This window comes from Terrapene carolina, unplaced genomic scaffold, assembly GCF_002925995.2.
Source record: "Terrapene carolina triunguis isolate 2854851 unplaced genomic scaffold, T_m_triunguis-2.0 Scaffold211, whole genome shotgun sequence".
In the NCBI taxonomy this organism is placed as follows: Eukaryota; Metazoa; Chordata; order Testudines; family Emydidae; genus Terrapene; species Terrapene triunguis.
In genome coordinates this window covers 39,838,572-39,855,886 of record NW_020664562.1, presented here as the reverse complement: position 1 = coordinate 39,855,886, position 17,315 = coordinate 39,838,572, and the positions used below count along the sequence as shown (strand labels likewise).

The 17,315-nt window shown below is 40.9% G+C and overlaps 1 protein-coding gene across 1 annotated transcript in view; it reads left to right on the top strand.

Moving 5' to 3' along the window:
- LOC112115930 (inaD-like protein) overlaps nt 1-17,315 on the top strand; it is a 206,818-nt gene that overhangs the window by 12,951 nt on the left and 176,552 nt on the right. The window contains exons 6-12 of the mRNA XM_024213156.2: nt 4,090-4,285; nt 6,178-6,306; nt 8,891-9,103; nt 13,067-13,169; nt 14,115-14,206; nt 15,749-15,890; nt 16,188-16,322. Of these exons, the coding sequence (XP_024068924.2) occupies nt 4,090-4,285; nt 6,178-6,306; nt 8,891-9,103; nt 13,067-13,169; nt 14,115-14,206; nt 15,749-15,890; nt 16,188-16,322 (1,010 nt within the window). The remainder of the gene's footprint in view (nt 1-4,089; nt 4,286-6,177; nt 6,307-8,890; nt 9,104-13,066; nt 13,170-14,114; nt 14,207-15,748; nt 15,891-16,187; nt 16,323-17,315) is intronic.

Sequence of the window (17,315 nt, the reverse complement as noted above, 5' to 3'; positions counted from 1 at the left end):
GAAATCCTTCCCCAAACAACCTCAAGAGATGCTCTACAACCTCATCCCCCAGGGACCTTCTACATGCTTCCCAAGATACATGCACAAGAGAACCCAGGCAGACCCATCCTATCTGGCCACAGCATCTTACTGAAGGAATATTGAGGTTCATAGAAACCATCCTCAAATCACTCACCACACAAAGGGCCAGTTTCTTCCAGGACACAACCAACTTCCTCCAGAAACTCCACTACATTAACAACATCCCTTACAGTGACAGCATTGCTGCCTGCATCAAATATTTACAAGATCATGGACAACCCTCAGATATCCACCACAAACACATCACCAAATTCATCCTCACACATAATTTAATATTCAACAACAAACATATTGTCGAACCATGGGTACAGTCATGGGTACTAGGATGGCTCCAATATACCAATCTCTTCACTGGCCACCTTGAAGAAGAATTTCTGGAGAGATGTACTACGAAACCAATGATATGCCTGATAGTCTGTCCAGAGGATGAAAATATCTAAACTCCCTCGGATTTCCACCACAACTTCAACAATCACCACACATCCATTCTACTTGCTAGAGTGGGAATGTTCTAGAGAATCAACTTCCTGGACACCACAGTCAGCTTCAACAATGGAATACTGCAGACAACTATATACGAGAAACCCACTGATCTCCGCACCTCCTTCGCAGATTCAGTAACCACCCCAAAATGCACCAAGAAATCTGTTATCTACAGACAGGCACCACAGTATATGCCCCGAGGAGAAAGTCCAGGACATATTTCTTAACACGCTTAAATACCGACTTCACCAAACAAGGACATTCCACCATAGAAGTAGATTGCATCATGGAACAAGGCACCCAAATACCAAAGAGAACCTGCTTCAATACAGAAATAAAGCCCCTTCTGACCTCACACCTCTAGCTGTCACTTACCACCCCAAACTGGAACTCATATTGGGGTATCCTCAAACAATAACCCCTACTGAATGGGGACCACATCTGGAAAGAAATTTTTTCTAACCCCCCTCTTCTGACATTCAAACAACCCCCCATCCTCCTCAAGCTCATCATCAGAAGGAAGCTCCCCACAGACTAGGACACATGAACTCAAAGTTGCACCAGACCTTGCCTGAACCACAGATGCAAAACCTGTAGTCATATCTTCACTGCTACAATGATCAACACTCCCCACAACACACCTTTCAAGATCCATGGGTCCTACACGTCCCTATCACAGTGCACGAAATACCCCTATAATAACTATGTGGGTGAAACCAGACAATCGCTACTCTCTCAAACGAACTCTCAAAAAAAGACAAAAAACACCATATCACCTGTGGGTGAACCCTCTTCACATAGCTATCACTGACCTCTCAAGCGATGTCTACACTACTGCAGCATTGATGCTCCGGTAATCGGTGCATCGGCGGTCGATTTAGCAGATCTAGTGAAGACCCGCTAAAACGATGGCAGAGCATTCTCCGGTCGACCCCCAGTACTCCACCGGGAATGAGAGGAGTACGGTAAGTGTGTTTCCCGTTGACCCAGCACAGTGTAGACAGTGCAGTAAGTCAACCTAAGCCACGAGTTGCGTAACTTAGGTTGACTTACCACAGTAGTGTAGACAAAGCCTCACTCCTCATCCTCAAAGGAAGCCTGCACAACACCTTCAAAGGATGAGCCTGGGAGCTTAAATTCATAACTTTGCTAGATACTAAAAATCATGGACTGAATACAGACACTGGATTTATGGTTTATTACAATAATCAGTAACCCACCTAAACCCTCCCACCCCCAATTTGTTTTCCTTTCTTCCCCTATGACTGGAGGGGTGTTAATGGGCCACTTCATCTTGAATGGTCCCTTGAACTATATGTTAACTACTTATGCTAAATAATCTGATCCACCTTGCATTTAGCTGTGATGCTCCACGGGCACATCTATACTTAATGCAGCATTTTAACACAGCTGCGCTACTGTAGCACTTTAATGAAGAAGCTTTACAGGGATGGGAGTCCCGTCGGCATAGTTAATCAACCTCCCTGAGAGGTGCTGTCTACAAGGGGGGTTAGATTGGTGTAACTACGTCGCCAATAGGTGTGGATTTTTCACACTCCTGAGCGACCTAGTTATACTGATGCAGGTCTGTAGTGTAGACCAGACCTAAGTACGTTTCTCAGACCCAAAGAAGAATTCTATTTAAGTTTGAAAGCTTGTCTCTCTCACCAATAGAAGTTGGTCCAATAAAAGATATTACTTCACCCACCTTGTCTCTCTAGTAGTTTGGGTGTCTTAATTTGTGGCTGCCCACCTTTTTGGGACCATCTTAAAGGGGCGTGATGTTTTTTTTTTTATCAGAGGACATGTGCTCAGCACTTTCTGAAAGTTAGGCCCTCTGACGTGGCTGAGGTTGGCCACCCAAAAATGGAGGTGCCAAAAATCACTAGTCACTTTGGAAAATCTTGGCATGGCCACTATGATTAATTAACCCACCCCATGAAAATTCAAGGGACACAAGGAACTTAAAAATCATACGCCTGTTTGAATTTTTGAACGTGCTATTAGTGTCCCTGAAAGAGATTAGAGAAGAAGGAACTCTATTCACTTTACTTTGTCCATACTCTGTGTATAGTCAGTTTTAGTGTTTCCCATATAAAGTTCGGTCCCGATCCTGCTGGAGGATTCCTGCACAGATCTCCTTGGAGGATCAGGGCTTTAGACAGGTCCCTCTGTGGTTTGTGTGGGTCTGTCACATAGAGACACAGGACATCCTTTTAAAAAACAAATGGCAAAATTACAAAACTTGAGGCCCCCCCCCCGCCAAAGCGCGTGCGCCCCAATGGCAAGTGTAGTGCCTAGAACTACTTTTAATGCATTTAAAGAAAATGTGACTAGGCTTCAAAATGATGGTGTCCTTTCTAAAAGAACTCATCCTGGAGTGTCCCAACACAAGATTACTCTTCCACCCCCACCCCCCTATCGCGGGAAGAGGTTGGAATGCAGAGGGCACACTAAGGAACACTTAAGAAAAACGTACTAAGCTGTTTAAAAGTGGAGAAAGGTGAATTCATTTTGATGTCAAAGGGGAATATTACACTTCAGGGCATGCTGGCCTGCTGCTGACACGATGTGATCATGAGATATAAAATGCCCTTGATCTCTGAACAGACACCCATTAGGGCAAAGTTCAAGGAATTTATTTACCAAAAAAAACCTCCATGTTGTTGGTTTTGTTTTATTTTTAAATTCCACTTAAATGCTTCCCATTTTCCTTTTGAGATGAGATCTTCTGAAGGTGACATAGGTTAATGTTGGTTCCTACAAAATTCTGGATGCTGTTTCTGTCCCAGTAAGCATCTGGTCTAGGTCTCTGGAAGAATAATTTTATAAATATTTTTATGAAGAGGATTAAAGATTTTCTAATCACAGATGTAAATTCGTCAATGTGAACTAACTTCGTAGGAGTTATACCATCTTAGGCTAGCAGTAAATTGTACCTCTGTTTCCAGAAGAAAGCAGATTCACTCATTTTTATGTATCTTCACCAGTTAAGGGAGTTGAGTTTTGGTATGTTAAGTTGGCTATTGCAAAGTCTGTTGAAACGCAGTACCCTCTAAATGTACATCTTAACAATCTTTAGGTTGAATAATGAGAGAGAGCCATGTCCTGCTGTAAGTACTTGGAGATAATGTAGCATAGTGCTACAAGGAATGGAAAATACTCTTTCTCTACCCTCCGCCCCCTTGTGTGACTACAAGAATTGAATATCTCTGGTATGAAGCATAATCAAGAATGAGCTAGAATTTCATTGAATTTTGAATGGGAACACACTGAAAGATCTAGCAAGTGTATGTACCAGAGTAGTGTTGCAGCAAAAATCAATTTGGCTGGGTTATTAAATAGAACGTGGTATGCACATAACTTGTATGCTAGTGGAGACAACGTAATAAATTAACAATTTTAATATAATTCACTTAATATTGCATTACCGTCTATTCTGAATGTTCCAATTTAGATGACAAAATCCTGTTATGCAGTTACATCTCTTTTAAAAAATAAAAAATAAAAAAATCTTTTATCAAGGGATCAGAGATTAAAGGAAAATGACCACATTCTGGCCATTAACCACACCCCGTTGGATCAGAATATTTCCCATCAGCAGGCTATTGCACTGCTCCAACAATCCACAGGATCTTTACATCTGGTTGTTGCTAGAGAGTCAGTCCAAAGAAACAGCGGAGCCTCAGCTGTCTTAAGTGACACACATCCGCCTGAAACTGTGAGTAATGATACTGTCAATCAGTTTTTGGAAGGTGTTAGTGCTTTTTAAACATATGAAAGGATTTTTATAGTTTTAACTATTTTTGTTTTACAGCAGCTAACGGTATGTGCTTTTTAATTGTGTCTAAGAATGCAGGTATTTCATTTTAAAGTTATCATGCCCTAAATATAATGTTTCCATTGCAAAGCTGCCTGAATTTGTTGTAAAGTAGATACTGGGTTTTTTGTGGGGGACCTGGAGCTGACGCTTTAGTTGGTTGACCTATTCTCAGTAGCGGAGCCTACTTAGGCTACGTCTTCACTACAGGGGGGGGTCGATTTAAGATACGCAAATTCAGCTACGCGAATAGCGTAGCTAAATTCGACGTATCGCAGCCGACTTACCCCGCTGTAAGGACGGTGGCAAAATCGACCTCCGCGGCTTCCCGTCGACGGTGCTTACTCCCACCTCCGCTGGTGGAGTAAGAGCGTCGATTCGGGGATCGATTGTCGCGTCCTGACGAGACGCGATAATTCGATCCCCGAGAGGTCGATTTCTACCCGCCGATTCAGGCGGGTAGTGTAGACCTAGCCTTAGGGTAGGGCAATTTACAAGTTCACCCAATGCAAACCATTTTACCTTGGGCAATTGGACTCTGGTTATGACTTTAAAAGAGGGTAGGCAGTGTTTACTTTCAGCAGTCTCCACTGATCAGAATACGATCTACTAAAACCTTAGCTCCCCAAAGCAATGTCTTATTTAAATAAAGTGATGCATACATGCATCACTGTGAAGGGAACATCTTGATTGCATGGTTAGTTTGCCATTTTTTCATATCAACTTTTATATGTTGCTAGTCTCCACTGATTGTGAACTCACTAATTTTCTTGAGCGTGAGGGCTTATCATATACTCGGTTATGTAATCTCACAGGCCCTGATGATGTAGTAGGGCCACACATGCCTGAGAATGGGGTTTGCAATATTGGGATCTTAATTTGTTATATTGGAAGCTTTGCTGGAGATCTTTTTAAGAGGGATTATTGTTATACTGAATAATTATTTCCCTCATGAATATTGTAGAGCCAGTGAAATTTGAAGGTTTTAGTGGATAATCAATATTGTTTATTGCTCTGAAAATTTTAAAAAATTAAATTTTAACGGCTTTGTCATTAAAGCATTTGCATCAAACAGACTAACAAAATAAAATAGAAATATATTTCTCTGTGGGGGGTCTTTAAACTTCCTTTATGATTTTTAACTGATCTTGGCCAAGATTTTCAGTATGCTAATAAATCCTTTATTCACAGAAGTCTTAAACCTGCCTGCTTTGCCTCATTTTGGTTTCTATGTGAGGTGCTAATATGACAGAAAAAATGGCTAGGGGTTCAGTTGTTTAACAGAGTTGTTGTTCTCAGATTGTCTTGTACACCGCAAGGTTGCAGTGCAAAATAGCTTAGTGATATGCTTCCAATTCAGTATGGAAAAATTTATATTGTGCTATTCATACAGAGTGTACTGGAGCTCTATACAGCATGTAAGTGAAATAACAGAAGTAGGAAACTAGTCAAATATTAAACAAAAACTAGGCTAATGCAGACTTCTCGCTATTTCCCTCCCTATGGGTTGCAGTACACTTGCTTTACCAGGAATTAAAATGGTAGTCTTTACTATTGTAAGAAATCCTAAAATTGCCTTTATGTAGTCCAGAATGGTGTCTTACGAAAGTGAAAAAGCAAAATGTATGCAAAACCCATTGACTGACTGACTGACTGACCAAGACTCAATATGGCTCCTGTTATATGTGGGGAAATTGCTCTGAATAAGATTATTAATAATTATGGGCAGAAATGAAAGCTGGAAATATTGATTATTAACTGAAATTAAAATCTCCCTCTTCTATTAATTGCAGATTCAATGGGGCCATGTTGAAGAAGTTGAACTGATTAACGATGGCTCAGGATTAGGTTTTGGAATTGTAGGAGGAAAATCAAATGGTGTTGTTGTAAGGACTATTGTTCCAGGCGGATTAGCAGATCGGGTAACTTGTTGTTTTATGTCACTTCTTATTTGGTTTTAAAGTACAATAACTTCTTCTGACAGTCCTAAAATAAACTAATATATGTAAACAAAAGGAGTCTGATAGCATCAAAGACTGAATGCCAATACATATATTGTATATAGAAATAAATACATGTTAAAGGTATGATGACTGACAAAAAGTCAACACTGGAACTGAGCTAAATTACTTCTCAGGCATGGCATGGCTTTTATTGCATTCCAGATCAGATAGAAATATTAAAAGCTTGCCCAGCATTATAATTAGCATTCAATAAAATTTCAACCATTAGTCATCGGTGTTGGGACAGCTACTCTTAACAGACATGCAGATTCTGTATAGAATGTGTATATTTGGTTACAATTTTATAGGGGCCAACTCTGCAAACTCACATTCTCATATGTGTAATCCTTAATCATGCAGGTTGTCCCACTAAAGTCATTGGCACTTACTTGCATGCAGGGCTGGCCTTATGAGTGAGCGATGTGGGCGACTTCCCAGGGTGCAGTGGTCAGGGGGGTGCTATAGTCAGGAGGCAAGGAGTGGGGTGGACCTGGGGTAAAAAGCTGCGGAAGGGAGCTTGGGGAATGGTGGGGGCAGGGGGGCCTAGGCTTGATATGGGGTGGTGGGGGAGCTTGGGGAGGCAGCAGAGGCTAGGGGGTGGGGAGTCCGGGGAGGCAGCAGGGGCCAGGGGTGCCAAAATACAAGTTCACCCAGGGCATCATTTCCCCAAGGCTGACCCAGTTGCATGAGTATGTGTTCAAAGATACAGTGCATGGGTTATTTATAAAGATTATTTATTTTTATATGAAGAGGCTTCGGCCTATGCAGAGCCCCACTGAAGTCCGTGATACCTACACAGGTGCACGGATTCACCTGTCTGGATCAGATTGCAGCCTTGGGGTCTTAGTCTTTAAAGACCCAATCAGTGGGGGCAAAAGACAGATCTGGCTTCAAGACTAAGCTTGATAGGTTTATGGACGAGATGGTATGATGGGATAGCCTAATTTTGGCAATTAATTGGTCTTTGACTGTTAGCGGTAAATATGCCCAATGGCCTGTGATGGGATGTTAGATGGGGTGGGATCTGAGTTACTACAGAGAATTCTTTCCTGGGTGTCTGGCTGGGGTCGGGAAGGAATTTTCCTCCAGGGCAGATTGGCAGAGGCCCTGGGGGTTTTTCGCCTTCCTCTGCAGCATGGGGCATGGGTCACTTGCTGGTGGATCTTTATACCACAATTTGAAGACTTCAGTAGCTCAGACATAGGTTAGGAGTTTGGTTCTGGAGTGGGTGGGTGAGATTCTGTGGCCTTCGTTGTGCAGGAGGTCAGACTAGACGATCATAATGGTCCCTTCTGACCTTAAAGTCTATGATTCTATGACCAGTACCAACTACCCTCAACTGAAGCATTTAACAGGGTTGGGATTCAATGAGAGCTCACCAATGACTAGTTACTAACTGCTGCCCATAACCTTAGATGTGCAAAAAAAAAAGACATGTTGCATTTTAAAATATTAATGTAAGGCAAGAGGCAGGTTATAGGACACTTTCCAATTCAAAACAGAAACGAAAACTGGATATTTGATGAGCTGGAATGGAAAAAGTCGGCTGTTGCTTGAGAGCCTCCTCTATAAAACTGTCTGAAGTAATGAATGCTTTTTCACTTTACTGTGAAACACCTCTTTTGCTGTGAGGAACAAAATATTTTGGCTTCCAATGACAGCTGTAAATTAAGATATGACTGTATCAGTTTCAATTAAACAAGAGGTGCGATGCAGTTAAAAATGTGAAATAAGGAGCATGTATATGCTAAAGCTCGATGAAGTAACACCTGGAAGTAACACCAGTATTAACGTGGATGTTCGTTATTATGGGCGAAGTCCTCAGCTGGTGTAAATCAGTGTACTTAAATCAACAGAAATATGAAAATTTACACCAGCTGAGGCTATGGCCCTATGTATGTTTAGTACGGTTCTTTCTTACAGTAAAAATAACAGTGTGGGTCTCGATCCACCTACTGTATCTTGTTTTTGTTTAAACATGAGTATTCCTAGTTATTAGTGTAGTCCCGTTACATTCAGCAGAGTTACTCACTTGAGTAAAGGCTAGTCAAGTGCGTAAGACTTGCAGGGTTGAGTTTTTAATATTTGAGCTGTTCAGGTTCTTCAAATAGCTCTAAATCAAAATGCTGTGCTTTGTATCCCTAAAATCCTCTTCTGCTATTTGATAGCATAGTTCTCAGAGAAAATCTCTGACTACAGGATTACAAAACAGTGTCAGCATTTGTTTCCCAATAAATATGAAATTTAACCTTTTTCTATTGAATTGTACGAACAGTCTATATGGTGTTTTTGCTGTAGAACTGGCAACTGCTGTGGAAAAAGCAATGGTTAATTGTGTTAGCATTGCCTTACGTTATTTATTTTGCAGCGGTGATTAATCTTATATTTTTGTGCACTAGCTGCCCCATGAAAATATACTACTCAATTTCAGTTCTGCAATGTAAAATTTTGGTCCAGTTACTGATTTTTTTTTTTTTTTTTTTTAAATGTTCCATGTTTGAAGGATGGGAGACTGAGAACAGGAGATCACATCTTACAGATTGGAGGAACCAATGTACAAGGAATGATCAGTGAACAAGTTGCTCAAGTGCTGAGAAACTGTGGGAATTCTGTTAGGATGGTGGTTGCAAGAGATCCAGCATGTGAGATTACTGTGACGCCACCAACCCCTCTGAGCCTGCCTGTTGGTGCATTGCCCTTCTCTCCGGACAAAGGTGTAAGTATCTGACATTTCCTCACGATTCTTCAAATAAGTTCTGCTGTGGCTTACAGCCAGAAAGAGAGAGCACAGCCTTCACAAGTGCTAAAGAGCTTCAGACAGACTGCAACATATTTTGTTAATTTGAGCTTCCAAATATACCATAGTATTAAATGATCCTTATTTTAGCCATCAGCTCAGCCTTCTGTAGTCTTCTACAGTATACTATAAATACCTGTTATCTCAGGGCCAGACTGACCAGGGGAGTTTCAGTGTTGCAGAATTTATTACAAAGTGAGTGATTTGATTTAACAGGATCATAAACATTATCGATAAATGGAACATTTAGATCTCCTTCCTAGCTTATTACATTCTTGCTCATCTGAGTGGATTTAAAAAACAATGCTGACTTTTTTTTCTTTCCTAAAATCCAGCATGCACTATGACCAGAACAGAATTATTCAGCCCAGTGAGCTACTTCTCTTCATGAAACATAAGTGTAACATCTTCCTAGTCTACACAACTCTCTTTGATGGGAAATGTATTTTAAACATTTGAATCTTGTTTTAGCAAATCTCCTCCTGGTCATATCAAAGTTGCTTGGTGGTTTTTTTTTTTTTTTTTTTAAGTCATCCTCTTCAGTTTTGAGTAATTAAAATCAACAAATGTTACACTACATGTACAGTAGGTCTGGAAACATCAACAAAGCTGTGCTTGTACACCATCTGCTACTAATGCGCTAGTTAGATCTAGGTGTGGAATCTCTGAGTAGCCTTTTCTTTCTTCTCTTGTTCTTGATGATAACTTGGAATCTGAGAGGAGCTGTTCTTTAAAACACTTTATGTTTGCACTCTTTCCCACTGGACCAGGTTGCTCCAAAGGCATCTCTTAGCTTCTGGTGGGGGAGAGTACTTCACATCTCTCTGGAGAGACCTGTCTCGCTCAAGATAGGTGATGTTGAGCTATAATGGGGAACCTGTTTAGTTCTCCTCCTCTGAAGTGAGGTTGCAGTATTAGCAGAGGACTGGGGAATGGAAAGAGCCTACACTCCAAGTGGATGAGAATGGAAATTTTCCTACTTCTTCCTGTCTTCTCACGTGCCCTCTCGAATTTTCCACCCCTTCAGGAGATATTGATGCAGCCAAGAAAACATTGGTTAAATAAATGTCATCCTGAGTACTTTAAGCTTGGTGTCTTGAAAGAGGAACATGTTTAGTGCTCTGAAAACAGGCATTTCATAAAGAATCTATATAGCCACGTAAAACCATTTGCTGGCTCTGTCACATTTTCTAAGACTATATATACAGCCTTAACTTTTCCTTCCCTAGCACATATTATTTTCACATTTCCTGCTTTAGAGACTGACCTTGCAAATTGACTTGTTCAGCAGTATATGTGTGCCATAGATCAGGCTGCAGCATCCTGCATGCTCTAGCTGCTGCAAGTCTTCTAAAATGTCCTCCTTTCTGGTGTTAGTTTTGTACTGTTTTTCCCACCCCTTTCCAGGGTCCTTCAGGTTTCTGAGACATCTAGAAATAAGCTCACATATTGCTAGTTGTGACCAGGGGTGAAAGTAAGTCCAGTGACTTACCGGTATGCTGGGGCCAGCTCTGGCCCCCGGAAGGGGCGGGGCCTAGGGCCGAAGGGGCGTGGCTGAGGGAGTCAGAGCCAGCCCCAGCCCACCCTGTAAGGTAAGTGCCCCCCCCCACCAGGGTAGCAGCAGCAGCACAGGTTTCCGGGGGGTATTTAAAGGGCCGGGGCAGTAGAAGCAGCGGGAGCCCTGGACTTTTTAAATAGCCCCCAGAGTCCCACAGCCCTACCCCAGGGCTCCAGCAGTGGGGCTCTGGTGGCAATTTAAAGGGCCTGGGGCTCCAGCCCCTGCTGGGAGCCCCAGGCCCTTTAAATTGCCCCCTGGGGAAGCTGGGCCACCCCAGTATGGCAAACCGGCTCTTGCCGGTACGCCGTACCGGGGTGTACTGGCTTATGTTCACCTCTGGTCATGACATCTATTGCATTCTTTGTTGGCAGAGCCCAGGCATTTAGATTGAAGAAGTATCTGGTCAATTTGCTGGTAGATTAGTTTTTGCAGAAATTGACAGCGGTAGCTAATGTGAATGTGTTTTTTCCTGCTTCATTTATTGTACTTGTTAAAGGCAGGTCACGAAAATCACTTTGCACCAAGGAATCTACTGCACAAGAAAGAGAGCAACTTTTTACTACCAGAATCTCGTTCTCCTCTGACTTCTGAGAACGCTTTTACTAGCTGAGAATTTTACAATGGCAAGATTTTTCCAGCCTTATGATTACCGCTTAAATCAGCAGAAATATGTCTTGAATTTCCAATTAGTTTGTTGTATATTAAACCACTAGTTTTGCATTAAGCTACCACAGTTCTCTACCACAGTTTCTAAATCCACACTCCTTTGTGTATACACATGTAAGGAAACAGAAAATCTCATACAGTTAGTCATGAGCAAGGCACATACGTGCAAGGCACATAGCTACAACCCACCAATTTAGCCACAGCTCGGGAATGGGTTGTTATCTTTGGGATTGTGTGTCTATATGTCCCAGAATCCACCCATTAAGTCCATATTCTACTACTCCACTTCCAGTAACGTGCCATAGATGAATATTTTTGCAGAACTAGGAAATAGCATCAGTCATTCTGTGAAGTGCCTCTGGCGCTAAGGTTTCTGGTGTTGCCTTTGAAGGAAAGGTCCTGGACTGTCAAAATGGCTCTGTGGGGAGAAACACAACCAAAGATCAAGTGAGCAAATCCAAAATGGGGGATGGTGAGGGCCAGCTTCAGGGGACCTATCCGTAAATTTCTCCTCAGATCAGACCATGTCTGAATACCTTATTAGATTGTAGCTATTTATCTAAGAAAACATTGAACAGATGATTCAGAAGCCAAAAGATAGTGCCAAATTATGTACTATTCCATTCTTCTCTGTTCTAGTTTCCCTTGTTATGATGAATGGTCTCATCTTTTTTTTTTTAAGCTGTAAAGCTTTTTAAAAAATTCTCCAGATTTTGTCCCCGCTTGCATGATTTAACTTGTGCTCAGTGGAAGTGATTTTTAATGTGGCTTTGACTTCCTGTTATCACTTCACCTTCTAAACAAGTCCTTTGAAGCTTCCACTTCTCTGTGCAGTCCAGTCCAGTTCAAATCAGGATAGTAATCATTTCAAACTTGCCCTTAAATGTAATTAAGTAGATATGCATATGATTGATATAAAATAAAATGGTGTTTTGCACTGCTAGTTTTATCTTGAACACCATATTTTAAAATGTGCTATATGCATTTGTTGGATATAATTACCAAAAAGTGCATATCGTTGTTTTTTTCTGGTAGCACCCACAGTATGTTGGGTGCTTTCCAAACGTAGGAATATAACAATCTCTGTCCGAAGGAGCTCATGAGCATGTTTTACACTAAAGAGGACAAGTGTGTGGTTTCTTTAATAATTGTAAGGAATCCAAATACTTTCCATTAATAGGGTCCAAGAGAAAAATAATTTTTGATAAAGCCAGGGGACTGAGAGCCAAGTATTTTCTCTCTTCCACTGGCATGGTGTCATGATGTCGTGTACCTGAAGCAATTCTCTATTCCTAATTAACCAATAGAGACTTTCCAAAGCACTTACTGTGTGGCATTAGGTACTGTGATAAGCATGGCCCCTTGGATGTATATGAATATCTTATGTTTTTATAGATACTTGTTTCTGATATCGTATATATTATATAGCCAAGATTTTCAAAAGTGACTAGTAATTTTGGGTGCCCAAATTGACAGCTTTATTTTCTAGCCTCTGGAAGTGAGACCCCCTTTTGAGGTGTCTGAAGTTGGTCTACCAAAATCACTGGTCACGTCTTCAAACCTTAGCCTGTAGTTTAAAATGTTAGTGATATAACAAACTTTTTTTTACTGTAATGTGGACATTCAGTTTTATAAACTGTATAATATTTTATTTCTAGGCTAACACCACTCTTTTTGATACCTATGATGTGGAGCTTACAAAAAAAGATGGACAAAGCCTTGGTATAACCATTATTGGATATACTGGAACATCTGATGTGGGTGAGTTTATACACTGATTGATTATGAAAGACTAGAGCAGAGGCTTATCAAATGCCCAGACTGGCCTTATGTTTTTGCTGAATTCTTTGACACATGCCACATAGCTCAACATACACTTTCATTTCTTTAATGAGTTCGATGTCTGAGATTTAAAGACCTATTAGATTATCCAGTCCATCTCTCTGCCAGTGCGGGACTGTAAGCATCTCAACAGTGTTTAATGTGTGTGCCATCTTCACAAGGTGATTCTTTTTCAGCAGATAGCTATTTCATACTTTGCACTAGTGTCTGAGCTCTGGGAGCACACCAAAATATCTGTACGTAACTACGGGTGCACAGAGTGCTTTTGTCCAACTCTACACGTGAGAAAGAAGGAAAGCTTTTTGTGATTTCTACATATCCCCTTACAAAATATATTTATACAATAGAAAAGTGCATTTGTGTGAGATTTTTCACAAGGGATTTGTCTGATTTAAATTATTGAATTGCTAAAACTAAATGTAAGAGGATGAGCGAGGCCTTGATCCAGCAAAGCACTTAAGCACATGCTTCACTTCTAAGCATAAATACTCCCCTTGAAGTCAAATTTATCATATGTAAGTGATTTGGTGGATCAAAGCCTGTATAGGCATGGAAACTGACCTATCATAGAAAGGGACTTTTCTGAGCAGGGTAAATCAACTAGGGCAGTATAAGGGTGCTTGCATTGCTGCTCTTCTCTTGAGTGCAGATTTGGAATCATGCATAACTACTAAATTATGTGAGTGTTGTGATTTCAATGTTCATTTGTGACTAGGAGGAGATGCAACTTCATTCCACTCGTGGACCCAGGCCTCCAGAGGTGCATGGTTCTTAAGCTCTAAATAAATGTGTGCTTAACAAAAGGCCCAAATTAGTACTTTCTTTTATTTATTCATTCATTTGTTTTTGTTTTATATTTTAAAGCAGATTCTTCAGGGATCTTTGTGAAAAATATAATACCTGGCAGTGCTGCAGATCACAGTGGCCTTATACAAGTCCAGGACAAAATTGTTGCTGTAAGTGAAATATTTCATTGGATCAATTTTGGAACTAGCGGTTATTTTACATATATCTGGATTTTTAAAACACACTCTACTAAAGCTTGTTCTTCATTCACACTAAAGCACCTCCAGGTTGTAAAAGGGAGGAACGTTAGCAAATTTATGACTGTCAACAAGAATTACTATTTGAGCTAATAGCTCTGGTTTGCAGTGGTTAGATTATTAGTGTACTACCAAAAATGTGAGAGAATCGTAAATAGTAAAACAGGATAGATGTTTGGATTGAAGCATCTTAGAGCAGGGATCTTGACTTAGGGCCTGATTAAAGTACTGAGCATAGGGTGACCAGACGTCCCGATATAATTGGGACTGTCCCGATATTTCGGTCTCTGTCCCGCGTCCCGACTGATCTTTGGTCGGGACGCATTTTGTCCCAATATCAGCCAGCAGCACTGTGTTGGGTTTTTTTTGTTTTTGTTTTTTTTGCTCAGCCGGCGGCCCCTTCCTCTCCCTCCCTCCCCACCCCATGTGTCCCGATATTTTCTTCCCCTCATCTGGTCACCCTAACTGAGCATCTTCAGCTCCTGTTAAAGTTAGTGGGATTTGAAGGTGCTCGATACCTTGCAGAATTGTGTCCTTTATGCCCATCTATAAGTATTTAACATTGGGTTGACATCATCAAAATATTAGTAACGCAGATGTTTTAAAAAAAAAATCCTTTTCTTTATAGGTGAAAAAATTAAAAACCTGCTGGATAAATGTCAGGGCCACGTTACCGTGTAATGGCTAACTTTGCATTGGTAATACAAGTAGGAGTAACTCTCTTTTCATGATAAGAAATCTTTAGAGATCTGACTTTTACAAAGTGCATATAAAATATTTGGGAGCAAATGTTCTGCAGATCCAATGCCTAAACTTTCAACGCCTGGCCTCTCCCTCATTTGGGTCCCACTTGTACTTACAGCTGCAGCTTGGTGTGTGCATAGTCTAGTCAAGGGTCAATAGAGTTTACCCACTTCTCATTTGGGGACTGTGGAGTCCAGGTTAGATTAGTCTACCCACTCCTTTTTTTTTTTTACTTTTATGCACTGATTGCGTACATGGTTATCTGCATGTTTGTGTGTGGAGGCTTGGTAGAGGTTGGCAGAAAACTTATGCTATGATCTGAACAGACTGTTACTCTCAAACTCATCCAGGAAGCTCCATGCACAGTACTGTGCAAGCTGCTGTCTGCACACAGTATCTCGGCTGAAAAGCAAACGTATTTTACGTTTCTGTAGATCTAGTAAATTGCTATTTTGTATTTGCCCTCGCCTGCTATCAAGGAGAAGTTTTTATTTTGTATTTTCTTTTAAGAAGAAACTTTGAAGATGGCATTTATCTGATTATTTTGAAGTAGCTGAATGAATGCAATTCTTCTTTTGCAACCATTGCAGTCTGTGAGGGCCATCAGTATAACTGTGAGAGATGAGTTGCACTGTTGGTTTACATATCTCTGCGAATGTTAGAACTCAACTGTAATCTGATGTCTATAATCAGATGGTGTTTCTGTACTAGGTTGATGGGATTAATGTTCAGGATTGCTCCAACCAAGAAGTGGTGGAGGCGCTGCGTCGCACTGGCCAGGTGGTGCACCTTACCTTGCTTCGACAGAAACCTGCTCATGCTTCTTTCTCTTCAGGAAGATCTTTAGAGAGAGGTAGTCCTTTTCCTCCCTTTGCCAATGGTTCATTTAATTGTTCTTCCAATTTATAATGACCAAAATAAACGTTTAGGGCCTGTTTCTGTGAGGTGCTGAGCAACCATAAATCTTGGGCTTAAGAGTCCTCTGCACAGAATCAGACCCTTCGATATAGGATGTAAGGGTGTGTGGGGAGTGGAGTTGAGAGCAAAGTTCCTGTAAACTGAACAAGGAAGCTGCTAGTGGATATTGGTTAGCATATCATGTATCCTCTGTACTACCTGGCTGACTTGAAAGTTTTTTGGATCTTTACAGAGCAGCCAAATATGCCAGCCTTAGTCCTGTCTGGAGCTGTAGAGACGGAAACTAATTTGGATAGTGAGAATGAGGAGGATCAAGAGGACAAAGATAATTTTGAAAATGAAAAGAAGCAAAATCTACACAAAATAGGTAGGTAAAACATCTTGCAGTGTGTTCTCTCCTGTATATCTACTGACTTCTTGAAATTCATTTCTTTAACCCAATTTTCATAATGATGGGACAGTTTGGCTTCCTTTTCCTTGCACAATTTTAATTTTCTGCTCTTCAATGCTTTTTTATTTAACTGAAACCAAAATCTAAGACATGAGGCAGTAAACCGTGAAGTTTTTCAGTGGTGGGAATGAAAAGGCACAGATGCATTTCTGGTTATGCTAGAGGGAAAAACGAGCATTTAGCGACTCTGCTTATGTAGAGGAAGAGGAATCGATGATGCCAAGGGACAGGGAAGGTGATAGAGTTGCTAAAATAATGGGGGAGAGAGGGAGGTTTATTTGAAGAAAGATGAGTGGAGGTTTTGCCATACTGAGCTTGAGGTGGTGGCAGGACATCCATGAGGGAGAAGCCAGAGTGAGAGTTGCAGATAGAAGACTGAACGGGGTAGTGCCTCTCTTTATCCATTTCTTTTCAGTAAGTACTTCTGTACAAAGGCTCATCTGTAGTCTCTCAGCTCAGTGTGCTGGAATTTAAGCAGTGTAGGCATTATTGATATTTCAGACAGGATATAATGCAGTTAATCTGGTGATGCTGGGTTTATGAGTACTGTTGCTCTTTGGGCTTCTGCAGACTAATGACATCGGAATGGTTTAAAAGCTGGGTAAAGCTATCTGTGGTATATAATGTCCTACAGCCCTAATCAAGAGTCCATGTTTGGTAGGACTCAATTTCCTTACAAAATTAAAAAGGCTCAAGATACTCACATTTATCAGCTACAACGTGCTTTTTCATAACCTTGTATCTTTTTTGCTTGCCTAAAATTTAAAAGCATTCATTTAGTTGGAAACTTTGTTCAGACTGAAACATTGTGTATAAAATTTCAGCCTGGAACAGAATTTAATGGCCAGTTTAAATTCCAAAAATGGGTGCTTATTTTGGAAATGCTGACAGGCTCTTAATTATAATGGG